This window comes from Crocodylus porosus, unplaced genomic scaffold (genome assembly GCF_001723895.1).
Source record: "Crocodylus porosus isolate Cpor-Errol unplaced genomic scaffold, CroPor_comp1, whole genome shotgun sequence".
NCBI classification, from domain to species: Eukaryota; Metazoa; Chordata; order Crocodylia; family Crocodylidae; genus Crocodylus; species Crocodylus porosus.
Genome location: NW_017728922.1, coordinates 332,334 through 345,114, shown reverse-complemented (window position 1 = coordinate 345,114; position 12,781 = coordinate 332,334). Strand labels below are relative to the sequence as shown.

The window sequence follows — 12,781 nt, the reverse complement described above, 5'->3', positions numbered from 1 at the left end:
GAGCCACTGCCCCTTGGGGCAGGGGCGGGGGCAGGGGGAGGCCAGCACTCACTGTTGACCAGCGGCATCCCGACCGCCCGCAGCGCCAGGTTCATCACGGCCTCCAGGTCCTTCACCTGCACGACACGGGGGCACTGGTGAGAGCGGGGAGGGCGGCCCCAGCCGGGCCTGGCGCTCTGTGCCAGCCCCTGCTCCCACACAGCCGGCCTGGGCCGGAGGGCACGCCAGCTGTGCACACGCAGCCGTGTCCTTCACACCGCGCGTGCCATGTCACGGGCGTTGTGCACGTGCGAGCAGAGGATTCATGCTGTGCCCCGTGTCTCCGCGGGGCTCCCCGACTCTCCCCGAGCAGGGCTAACGTCTCCGGGTGGCTCGGCTGGGTCCCCCCTGCCCCCCTAGACCTGAGCCCGCCCGCTCTCGCTCACCTCGACCGGGCCCACGTGCGACTCCACCTGGGACATCCTGAAGCTGTAGGAGACACGGAGCCAAGTTCATGGCCAGGATCACGTGGCAGCAGCGTGGCGTGGGGGAGGAAAGGCCCATGGAGACCCAGCACTGCCCGTCCTCAGGCATCGCACCACGCCCCGGGGATTAGCAGCTGGGGATGGGGAAGAGGAGCCCAGGGAGCCCCGAGGGCAAGAGGCCGCACTGCCCTGCGAGAGGCTGGGCTCCGGTGTCTCCTGGGCTTGGGGCTGCAATGGGGACCCCCCCCGGATGGGCCATGCTGGACAGGGGCAGGGGCACTCACTTCTTCAGCACCACGGAGCCCCCGACCCTGGCCGAGTCCATGAGCAGCTTCCCCGTCAGGTTGGCATCCTGTCAGCAGAGCGAGGGGTTGGCAGGTCCCCCCGCTCCAGCTGCCCTGCCCCCCCGTGCCTTTGTGCACAGAGCTGCCCCTGCCACCCTGCAAAGCTAGCGGGGCTCAGCGGCTGCCCCGGGTGCTTACGACATCCAGCAGGAAAGCGGGCGCCAGGGTGGCATTTGGCAGGACGACGAAGGCTTCGGCAGTGCCGAACAGCGCCAGGTCCAGGGCGCCAGGCCGGCAGCTCAGCAGCGGCTGCTTGCGGGCAGCGAGGCGCAGCTCCATGGGCAGGGCTGGGACGTGGGCCAGCAGCTGCGTGGGGAGAGGCAGGGCTCGGGCTGCGGCACCCCTGGCACTGGGCCGGGAGCCGGACCCCCCGGTGCGCGGCTCACAGCCGCAGCCATCCCTGCCCCCGTGTCGGGGGGCACTAACCCCAGGCCGCCAGGGGCGGGGCACAGGCCGGGGGAGCTGCAGGCGGACTCACCTTTGGGGCAAACACCCCCATGCTCATGGTGTTCAGCCGCAACGGGGACCGCTTGTGGATCTGCAAGGCACGTGGGGGGTGCAGGGTCGCTGGGGGATCGTGGCAGGGAGCCTGCGGGGGTGGCAGGGCCCCCCTGCTCCAGCACAGCCCAGCTGGGCACAGGCCACGAGCATCCCTCGGTGCCCCAAAGCCACCTCCCTCATCAGGACACGCAGGGGTCACGGCTGCCCCAGCCGGGAGGAAAAGGCCCCTGCCCCACCAGATCCGAGCTGCCCGGGGTTGGGGTCCCGGGGCTTGTCCCGGGGCAGGGCGCTGTACCATGCTGTCAGTGATGCGTCGCTGCAGGGTCCCGGCGGTGAAGTACACGGATGCCGCCGAGTTGGCCAGGGCCTGGGAGGCGGCGAGGAGCAGCATGCGGCCGTCCGAGCCGGGCAGCAGGATGGGCCCAGGCGAGAAGGGGCTCTCCTGGGGGGCCCCCACCCGGGAGAACTCACCCTGCCGGGGGGGCAGGGAAGCGCGTGAGCTGGGTCTTGCTGCAGCCCGGCTTCCTGCTGCCCCGGCACGAGCCTGGAGGGATGGCAGCACTACGGGCTCTCAGCCCCCGGGGGGGGAACTGCCCCTACAGCTGCCCCCACTTCCTGCCACTGGCGCGACCTTACCTTGAGGTCCACGTCCCCATGCTGTGCGGTGATGGTGGGCCGCTGCACCAGCGAGTAGTCGAGCTCAGCAACGGGGTCAATCTGAGCCGAGGCTGTGGCAAGGGGTCCAGGTACGGGGTTAGCAGAGCTCCCCCCGCTATGACTTCCAGGCCCAACCCTGCCCCGGGAGGCTGGAGTCAGGCAGAGCAGAGCGGGGCGGCCCTGGGGTGGGCCGGTGTGTCTGCAGGGAGCAGCTGATCCGGAGTCACACCGGTCCTGGCTCCCGGCCCCCGAGCTCCAGCTTCCCCCCACCCCGCTGCACTGGCTCTCTGTTGCTGCGTAACCCACCTCGCATGGTCTCCAGGACACGCTCCAGCCTTTCCACCCCCTTCCTGAGCTCTGGGCAGAGCTGGGGGAAGAAAGCAAGAAGGCCGCAGGTCAGACCGAGCAGATCTGGGGGCAGGAGGGAAGGGTCTGCCCTGCGGGCACCTCCTGGGTCAGGCGACTCCTTCCCTGGGCTCAGAACAACTCCCGAGACAGAGATTTGGCTGCGAGTGGCCACTGCTGGGAGCCGCTCGCTCCTGCAGCCATGGCACGGGGGCATCCAGCACGACACGGGGGCCGTGGGGGGCAAGTGTGGGCGCATTTCATCCCACGCAGGAGCAGAAAATGATCTGCACTGGTGCAGGAGCACGCCGGCAGCACTGCCCTGCAGAGGTGGTTTCCCGGCAGATAACAGCCTAGCGCTGCGTGTGACAGAGTGCCCGACCCCGTTAGACTCCAGGCCCTCCCCGGCTCTTTGCTCTCCCTCACTTTTTGACTACAGAAGAAGAGCAGAGCACCGACAGACCCAGACAGGCCAGCGCTTGTGGTGCTCCGGGGTCTGGCTTGAAACCTCCGGGCTCATCTTGCAACTCGCCTGGCGGTGCTAACATGGTGCAGTGCCCCACGGCACCCTTAAAAGGACCTTGTGGCACCCCGGAGTGCTTTAGCTCCTTGGTGGGGAGTCACTGACCCAGGGTGTGGACACAATGCATGGCCTTGGCCTGGGGCAAGTCCCTGTGCTCGGGGGCGAGGCCAGGCCTCAGGAAACCAGGCGGGTGGCAGGGCACCCACCCCCGTCTGTCTGCTCCTCTCTCCGGCGCTTCCACTACCGAGTCCACCCCAGGTAGAGCTGCTCCGGGGCAGCCGTGCGGGTCTGCGCTCCGGGTTACCCGGCTGCGTGCTGCCAACTGGTGGCCGAGTCATCCGGGGGAGACCCGGTGCTTGTCCTCCCCCAGGCCTGGCACAGTTATCCGTGCCCGCACTCACGTGCTTGTTCAGCTCCGTCTGCAGCGGTCCCCGGAGCGCGCCGGTGAACAGGTTGTAGAGCCAGCTGCGGGGAGACAGAGCATGGAGCCGCGAGTGCGGGGCGGCTTTCCCCAGGCACCCCCGGGGGGGCGGGGGGCCAGGCCAGGGCAGGTCGGGGCCTACCTGGCGCCCTTCCGGAAGGTCACGTCCAAGCCGTGGACGTGGGACTCGCAGCTGTCGCTCCACACGGAGAGGCGCCCGCCGGGCCCCCGGCTCACGCCCAGCACGGTGGAGAGCGAGAGGTCGTGCACGGAGACGTCGAAGGAGCCGCCGTCGTGTCTGGGGGCAGGATTGGAGTCGGGGGGTTAGGGGCACGGCTGAGCGGGCTCCATCCCTCCCTGGGGCGTGGGGATCCTTCACGCCAGACCCGGGTGCAGACGGGACCCCCCTCACCCCAGCAGCACTCACATGGACCACGCGTGCGCCGCCCAGTCGCCGCCGAGCCGGACGCGGGCACGCTGGACCACGAGCCGCACGCCTGTCCCCTCCGAGAAGCCCACGGCCGACTCGTTCACCTGCAGCTCCTGGACCCGGACCCTGCGCAGCAGCAGGCCGGCAGGTCAGGCCCCGGGAAGGCCGGGGGTGTCGGGAAGCCCCACAGCCAGGGATGCACCGACGCGGGGCAGAGGCACAGCTCGGGGCTGCTCTCTGCAGACTCCAAGTACCCGTGTGAGAAATGCATGCGTGTCGGCATGTGCTCCGTTCACGTGCACACCGGAAAGGTGCTTCCCTGCCCTCCGCGTGGCCTGAAATCGCCCAGGGGCTCATCCGGCTGGGTGCTGAGCTACTCGGGACATTCCCACCCCTCCGCTTACCCCTGGAGAGCCGCACAGGGAGAGAAGGGAGCCTTTCTGGGAAAGCCTTGCCGCCAGGAAAGTGTTGGAGGGGCAGGTGAGAGGATCCCGGTCAGACAACCGGGCACCAGAGGATGGCAAGCGCCAGGGAGGGGGGCACTAAGGAGACCCACAGCACAAAGCTGAGGCCAGCGGGTCTGTGCAGGGACCACGAGCAAAGCGCAGGGGCAGCCGGGACCCCAGAGCCCCCCTCTCCGCCATAGCTCCAGCCCCCAGCAGCCGCAGCGAGGCGGGTCAGCAGCTCTTACCGGGACACGGAGTAGGCCACGGTCCCGATGAGCGGGATGCTGTAGGAGCCATTCAGGTCCGGGATCGGCTCCTTCTGCAGCACTGACTTCAGCAGCTCCACCCCAAACTGCTGCCCTGGGGGGAAGGGGCAAGGGGTTGCAACAAGGCATGGATGGGGCAGGCACATGGGGACCCTTGCCCCTCCCTCCCAGCTCCCCCCGGTGATGTGGATCTGGCCTGGGCGGTGGGGGCTGGAGGAGGGGTGCTGAGGCCGAGATACAGACCGTACTCCAGGGCTTCCTGCGTCACACGTGCCTTGAGGCCGGCAGGGGTCCCCTGCGACGCAGAGCAAGCGCCCAGCAGGGCCAGGACCAGCACCCAGGCCATCCTCGGTGACCGGGCAGCTCCTCGCCCTGACCTGGCACAGGGAGACGGAGCAGGCGGTCAGCGCCTCGCAGCAGGACAGGTCCGTGGGCCCTGCTCCACAGAGCCGTGCCAGGACGGGGCTCTGTCTGCCGCGGGCACCGGTGTCCCTGGGGCAGCAGGGATGTCTCATGGGAGATGCCAGCCAGGAAGCACTGGTGACGGTGGAGGAGTTGTCCTGTGAGACCCCGCTCTTTGACGCGTGGCCCTGGAAACCCGCCCTTGCCCAACGCGGTGACTCAGCAGGGAAGCCCTGCGCCCGCCCGTGCCCCGGCTTCCCCACGGGCTGCTCCGCAGGGCTTTCTTCTGGCGAGTGCCGGGGCCCGGGACCTGCCCTGCTCACTGCGACCCCAGCCCGCTGCAGCGGCACATGCCCAACATCCGGGACTGGCCACCGCAGCTCCCCGACCTGCCCCAGAGCCGCACGTGGCTTGGCCCCGTCCCAGTTCAGGGTCACACGAGCGGCGCCACGAGCCCAGCCCTGCTCTCGGAAATGAGAGCACGGGTAAAGCGGGGGGCCGAAGGCTGGTCTCCCTCTCGTGGGGGGGACACGCCTGAGCCAGGAAATCCACATGCTGCTGGGCCACTGCAACGCATGGGACCAGGTGGCGCAGTGCCACCCGCACGCCGGCCTCCCCCTGCATCCAGCACTGCCCCCCGCCCAGGTCCGAGCCAGCTGGGAACGCTGCCTGCCATCCTCTGGACGCCTGGGAGACCTTCTCCACCTCTCCGGCCTTGATGAGCCCTGGCTAATGAGCCCCAGGTGACGCGTCCTCAGTGACAGCCACGGTCACCGATACCGGCGGGCCCCGTGCCCGGATCACCCTCGCCCCGATGCTCTGCCCAGCAGTGCCCATCTCTCCCGGCAGCCACACGGACAGGCCACAACAACCCGCTGGCTCCCAGTGACCGCGCAGCAAGGCAGTGGCATGGCCATGACCTGTGGCCTGGCCGTGGGGGCGAGGATGCCCATACCTGCTGGCCTCCTGGCTCAGGCTCCTCGTGGGGTCGGCTCTGCCGGCTGCGTCCCAGCGGAAGAGCCACTGTCCTGTCTCTGGCAGCTGGCACTGGCTGCCCGGCTTCTCAGCTCCCGACAATCTGGTCGGACCAGATATTCCCTGGGCTTAGTCACCCCCGCCCGCACGCAAAGGACAGGCTGAGCGTGTGCCCCAGTCCCGGGAAGCTGGAGCAGGGTGCGGCGGGCACGCATCCGGGTGTCCCAGGAAATGCCCTGGCATCGAGTCACGCATGCTGGGGGCGGCCACCCCAGGAGCCCTCGCCACGAGGGCAGCTCCCCCCAGGCATGCCCAGGCAGAGGGGATTTGGGATTGCAGCCGAAGGGATGTCCTCAGGCAGAGGCAGGAGGCTGGACCCCCCCGGCGTCAAAGTTCACCCACTCACATTTGCCTACGCCTGCACACGCGTGTGCTCAGGCATGCACATGCCTTTTCCTCTGTCCTACACAGGCTTCACAGCACTTGCTTCTGTTTGCTCTGAGCTCCGGTTCGCGCCAGCTGGTTGTTTGGGAACGTCCCAGGCAGGCAGTAGGAGAGGGGGCTGCCCTCGGCCACATCTCCCTGGGGCAAGGACATGCCCCATTTCGATTCCCCAGGGCTGGAGAGGGCCAAGGACCCACAGGACTCCACGCAGCAGCGACGGTTTCATCCACCTGCTAGAGAGAAAGAGAAGGCCATCAGGCCCTGGGAGAAAAGCAGTTCCTCCAAGACCCAGCCCGTCTCAGCCCAGGCCTCCCCTGGGGACAGGGCCTGGGGTCACAGCACCTGCTGTCTTACTCCCAGCATCCCTCCCGCTCCGTCCTGGCCCAGGAGCAACCCTGCAACCCAGGACAGACCCCCACCCCCCCAGCTCCTTGCACCAGCCGCACTCAGACCTCCTCACCCCAAGGGGCAAACCGGACTGGGCGCATCGAACAGCAGGGGAAACTGAGGCACGGAGCGGGGCAGTGGCTTGCCCAGGTGGGGCCATGGCAGAGCCAGGTGCGGAGCCCCGCTGCCTTGCCCTGCCCTTCCTCCCACCCGCAGGCACGGCAGCAAGACAGGCCTTTCCCAGGAAATCAAACGCACCCCAAATCTGCGGCGGCAGGGAGATAAGGCCGAGCCAGGGCATGAAGTGCTCCCACTGTAATAATCTCAGAGATCGGCAGAGGGCACCAGCGTATAATCCTGGGGCTCCCGGCGGGCTGTGCCCATTGCTCCTACCCGAGCCCTGGGGACTTCCACTCCCCTCCTGCCCCTGCAACCCCCTGCCCTGCAGGGCCAGGCTCTGGGAGAGCTTCCACCGGGGTCATCCTGCTGCTTGCATTTAAGCTGCTGAAAGCTGCAGAGCCTGGAGAGCCCCTTCCCCGTCCCGCCTGCCCGGGGAGGTCTCAACATGCAACACAGCAACTAGATGGATGCTATTCGAGGGACTGGGTCTCGAGTGCGACCCCTCCCCTATTCAACACCCTCTCTGGCATCCCCCGTCAGCGGGTGCGAGATGCTGGAGGAAACCCCTTCATCCATCCTGCTCTGCAGCACAGGGGGCCAAAACCCAGACATATGGTAACCCTAGGCCAGCCCTGAAATGGGAGGGTCGGCCTCCCCCTGCAGAGTGTGGGATGGCCCCGGATTCGGTCGATCCACCCCGATCGGAGAGGAAGGGTCGCTTCAACTGCGGGGAGTCCGGTCCCTTCAAGACCGATTGCCCAAAGCAGAGCGACCCCGGTAGGCCTGTGCACCGAGCAACGGCTGTGCACAACAAGGGGGAGCCCCGAGCCACCCCGAGGGGCGTTCCTGTGTCCTCAGGATTACAAGCCCGGAGGAGGCGACGGCCTCCCACGAGAGGAGGCAACAGTACGTGAGAAAACCATCACTGAGGAGGTGGGACCACGGGCCGGCGTGTCGCCGATTGATGCCAACCTTGTTTCGCCCTCAGATGCAATACCTGGAAAGACCCTGAGCACTGAAGGGGAGGGGCGCCAGCCATTTGAGGTACATGCAGCCGGTCTCCCCACCCGGCATGGGAGTGGACAGAGGAGTGATGGAAGATGCTCCTGCCCCCAGGCTGGTGAGAAGGGATATCGCCAAGCGAGAGCGTATGAGAGCAGCGTGGGGGAACATCTCACCACCCGTCCGCGTCAAGGCGGTTACTCGCCAGCAGAGCAAGAAGGCGAAGGCGGGAGGTGGGAAACCTCCCAGAGCCAGGTAACCCAGTTGGCTACGGAGGTAAAGGGGGCAAGGGAAGAGAATCCCCCCGACTGCAGCAGCCAGCCGGCCGCTGCGGGAACCGATGACCCTGAGGTCAAGCTAAGTGACAGCCCCAGGGAGAAGCCCAGTCAGTCAGTGGCAGAGGGAGCCGAGGCACTTGGCCAAGAGGTAGAGCCCCTCCCCACGGAGGAAGGCACACCCCTTAAGGAGGCACCAGACTCCCTGCCAATTGCCTAGCCGGGCAGGAGGAGATCGCGCAGGAGGTTTTAGTTGACCCTAGCCTGGAGGAGGTCCGACGGGTGGCCCAGGAGCAAGAAAGAGAGTTCACCAGGGATAAGAGGGAACAGGAGGTCCAAGGTAAGGGACTCCTTTATCAGCTGCGGGTGCCCAAGAACCACGCCGAGTCCTGGGAGACCTCTCACCAGCCTGTGGCACCATTTAAATTCAGGTGGTGACTGCGCACCGTGGCTCATGATTTACCCTGCGCCACTCACCTGAGCATAGGCTGCACTTGGCAGCAGCTGCTGGCAAACTTGCATTAACCCAGAACGTGACAGATCGTGCGAGACGTGCCAGCAGACGGGCAAGAGTGGGGGTAAGAGCAAAGCTCCCCTGCAGCCCAATTCACCACGAGTAGATTTGGAAACTTAGCCAATAGACTAAGTAATTTTAGACACATATGAAAAGGGTCCCCAAACCCAAGTTTGATGAGACTCGATTTATTCTGTTTTACTCAAGGCCTATTTCTAACTTCCTTTGTTCTAACCCCGCTCTCCCACTCCCTCCGCCATCGATAAAAAGCTCAATACAGCGTGCCTGGCCATTAATTCCTCGATACAGCCCCCGCAACAGAAGCGGCGAGGGGGGTCGGCGGCTCTTACCTGGACACGGAGCAGGGCACAGTCCCAATGAGCGGGATGCTGTAGGAGCTGTTCGGGTCTGGGATCGGCTCCTTCTGCAGCGCTGACTTCGAACCGCTGCCCTGGGGTGGGGGGCAGGGGCAGGGGGTTGCAACAAGGCATGGGGCAGGCACATGGCAGAGGGCACGGGAACCCTTCCTTGCCCCTTCCTTCCCTGCCCTGCTGAGGATGAAGGGGACCCCTCCCAGCTCGGGCGCTGAGGCCGAGGTACAGACCGGACTCCAGGGCTCCCTGCAAAGCCAGCGGGGTCCAGCAGGGCCAGGCCCAGCACCCAGGCCATCCTCGGGGACCGGGCAGCTCCTCGTCTTGACCTGGCGCAGGGAGGCAAAGCAAGCAGCCAGGCTGGGCCGTGGCACCTCTCCTCCCACCTGCGGGCACTGCGGCAGGACAGGTTTTCCCAGGCAGTCAGTGCATCCCGGTCCGCGGAGGCAGGGAGGGATAAGGCCGGGCCAGGGCACGAAGCACGCCCAGCCGCCTCCGAGCGCTGTAATAAGCTCGGAGATCGGCAGAGGGCACCAGCGTACAGGCCTGGGGCTCCAGGCAGCTGTGCCCATTGCTCCTGCCCCAGCCCTGGTGACTTCTGCTTCCCTCCTGCCCCCTGCGCCCCTCAGCCCCGCCAGGCCGGGGCCCTGGGAAAGCTGGGCCGCAGCTGCAGCGTCCGCTGGGGTCATCCTGCTGCTTGCATTTAAACCAAAGGTGCTCCATCAAAAGCTGCGTAGCCTGGAGAGCCCCTTCCCTGTCCCACCTGCCAGCCCCAGGCAGCTTGAGACCCAGCCCGGAGCCCACCGCAGCACGCAGGCCCCTGGGGCTGTCCCTGCAGGCCCAGGCTGCAGCCAGGGGAGGGCTCAATGCCTCGGGAGCCTCCCACCTCTGCAACTCTCGGCTCAGCCCTCCTGGCAGAGGCCTTAGTGCCCTTGGCCTGGCGCTGCCTGGTTCTCCTTCCCCTGGTTCTCAATGCTCCGTTTCAGCGTTGCTGCCTGCTGGGCTCCACCCCAGAGACAGCTGCATTTCAGAGCCAGGTGAAACCAATCCCATGCCAAGCACCAGCACCAGCACCAGCGTTACCTCCAACGGTGCCTCGCTGCCAGCGGACAGCCCTGTTCAGCACATGCTCCCTCCGTGGCCCTCCTCATGGACCGCCTGGCACCTCCCTGCCTGGGCGGGATGGCTCTGCCCTCCCAGGCTAGAGCACGCCTGCTCCTTCCACCGCGGACACGGTAAGAAGCCGCACAGCACGCGGGCCTGGCGGAGCTCTGTAACCTGCTTCTCGGGCCCCTCCATCGGCCCTGGGGACCCGTCCGGAGCAGAGACCCTGGCACAGGACCCGTGCGCCCATGGGGCTAGCAGGGGCCTGAAGCCACTGTGACCCAGCACGTGGGACAGGAGCCTGGTGGTGCCGTGGCCCAAGGGTCATGGACCCTGCCTCGCCCTCCTTCCCCCTCTGCACCTGGGAGGAGGTGGGAGTTTGTTCCCACGTGACTCACCCCCAGCCTCTCGAGCGCTGCGGCAGCTGGGGGGCAGGTGAGTCAGCGGGGCAGGATGCACGGGGCCAGCCGAGGTCAGCACAGGGCACGTCCCTGCCCTTTGCGGCCTCCCCGCAGCTGGGCTGGTTTTGCACAACCCCCTGAGGCAATTTCCTCCTCCGGAGAAGCGCCGCTCTCCCCTGCCCCACGCGGGGCTTTTGCAAGGGCCGGCGCAGGAAACGCAGGCCGCGCCGGGCTTCCCGCAGAAGCTGCGCCCCGGCGCCCCACGCGCGCCAGCCCTCCCGCTTCGGTTTCGGCGCACAGGCCGAGCTGCTGACTCATCGGGTGACAGGGCAGCCCCGCCGCCCAGCTGGAGCCGTTGGGCAAGACCAGGCCCTCCCCAAAGCCCAGATGCTGCTTCTGGCCGGGGCTTTCCTGGGGGCACCGCGCTTCGAGCAGCATGCCTTGCCCTCCTCCAGCCCGGGGGCGGCGCTGGGGACCTGCGGCCCCCGGCCCCGGGCTGCGTCCCCCCGCCCCGCTGTCGGGAAGCGCGCTGTTGTTGGACAGCGCGGTCCAGAGGGAGGCCGATGCTGGGGCCTCGCCCCGTAGCACAGGATCGGGGCCTCCCTGGGGGAGCCAGTCCCTGCCCCAAAGGCCTTCCAGGCCTCTGTGGAAAGGGGTTAAGCGAGTCACCCAAGAGGAGGCCAGATCCCAGGCCAGGGCCGCAAGCACAGAAGCATCCAGCCATCCCCAGCAGCACGTCGACACGCGGGTCCCGGGGTGCTCCCCAAGCAGGGGCTGCCACCCTTTGCCATCCCAGCACGGCTGACCTAGCCGGCCGGCCCTCCCTGCTCCCGAGGCTCCAGGAAGCGAAAGCCCTGCAAAACAGACGCATCGATGCGGGCACCGCCGCGTGCCCCGGAGCCCCCGGCCTAGCTGGGAAGGGGTTAAGCACATTCGCTCGCCAGCGTGGAGAAGAGGGAGTTTTTGTGTGTCACGCCTGCGCCTCTTGTGCAACGGCGCCGCGTTCCCAGGGCCGGGATGCAGCTGTGGGGGCGTAACGGTTAGCAGCTACAAGGCAGCGTGTGTGCGGGCGCGGGGGGAGCGGCGCTCCGTGCCAAAGGCAGGCTCCCAGCCTGGGAAGGGCCTGCAGCCTCAGACAGAGCGGCGCCTCCGTACACCTGGGAAGTTCAGGTTAAAGAGCGCACATTCCTCTGCACACAGCTGATTGAAGCATTAACAAACAGGCAGGCCGCGCCAGGCTCCAGATGGGCTGGGCCCGGGCCAGGAGGGAAGGCGCGGAGCAGGGGGAGACGGCGCTTCCCCCAGCCCCAAGCCCCCCGGCTGGCGCTACACCCCACCAGCAGATCCCAGGCTTCTGGCTGGCAGCGGGGGAGGCCGAGGGAAGGGTCTTCTCAGAGTCCTGCAGTCGAAGACCAATGCTTGGGGGGGTTAACAGCTGGATGGGGCAGGGGGTCACGCCGGGGCCTGCACGAGATTCAGGGGTGCAGTGTTGCTGCTCATCCACTTAGAGGAGCCTGCTGCTGGGAGCCCGCTTCACAGCTGGCCCTGGGGAGGGAAGCTCTGCGGGGTACACGGGGATGGGCACAGCCAGGCTTGTCCCCAGGCCGTGTTCCAGCTGCCCCCAGGGACCGGAGAACACGTGCAGGCAGATGTAGGTAACCGTGATCTCGTTATCGCTGGAAAACTGTTGTTTGCAGGGGACTGGGCACAAACGCCCAAAAGCCTTGCAAGGAACAATTTTTTACAACGTAGTTGGTCCAATAAGAGAGATCCCATTTACCCCAAGAACCTCGGCTGTCCGTCTGTGTCCTCGCACCAACACCCCCGCTGAGGCCAGGGGCCGCGCTGGGAGCAGGCACCCGTGGGGACAGCTGCAGGGACGTGCCAGCAGCACCCGGAAGCCAGCACAGCTCAGCCGAGCCTGTGGCTCGCTGCGGGGCCCAGGACGTACTCCCCCAGCCCCCAGGGCAGGGGCTGCCAGGGTCACTCGCACCCCGGCGGCCAGCGGGCCCTGCCTCCCGCGCAGCGCTGCAGCCGGGCCGCCGCAGGGCTGGAACAGGCCGCTCCGGCTCCCGCACGCCTGGGGCCGGAGCGGGAGTCGGGTCACAAGACGCGGGGGCGGCCGGGCTCCACACGGTAGTTGTTTAATAACCAAACTCCAGCTATTGTAGAACAATATCCTCGGCAGCATCATTGTAATATACAATACACCCCTTCTCAGGCGCCTGAGAAGCACACGGCTTCAGTGTCCTTCAGAAGAAACAAGAGTCCGTGGGAGCGCGCGACCCGCTCCAGAGAGGCCTCCCGTCGCCGGTGCCCCGGGAGCGCCGGGGCTGCTGCCCGGCGGGGCGGTCCTGGCTCCGTCTCCGCCCGGGCTCGGCCCGCTTGC

The 12,781-nt window shown here is 67.2% G+C and overlaps 1 protein-coding gene across 1 annotated transcript in view; it reads right to left on the bottom strand.

The window, feature by feature from the left end:
• The window catches only part of LOC109313077 (bactericidal permeability-increasing protein-like), a 6,584-nt gene extending 490 nt beyond the window's left edge, over window positions 1-6,094 (bottom strand). The window contains 16 exon segments of the mRNA XM_019539470.1: window positions 48-116; window positions 426-468; window positions 749-816; window positions 947-1,114; window positions 1,287-1,346; window positions 1,605-1,781; window positions 1,946-2,037; window positions 2,273-2,333; window positions 3,236-3,299; window positions 3,398-3,553; window positions 3,683-3,811; window positions 4,377-4,491; window positions 4,641-4,774; window positions 5,755-5,899; window positions 5,902-5,951; window positions 5,953-6,094. Of these exon segments, the coding sequence (XP_019395015.1) occupies window positions 48-116; window positions 426-468; window positions 749-816; window positions 947-1,114; window positions 1,287-1,346; window positions 1,605-1,781; window positions 1,946-2,037; window positions 2,273-2,333; window positions 3,236-3,299; window positions 3,398-3,553; window positions 3,683-3,811; window positions 4,377-4,491; window positions 4,641-4,774; window positions 5,755-5,899; window positions 5,902-5,951; window positions 5,953-6,029 (1,608 nt within the window). The 5' untranslated portion in view covers window positions 6,030-6,094.
• Between the last annotated feature and the right edge of the window lie 6,687 nt (window positions 6,095-12,781).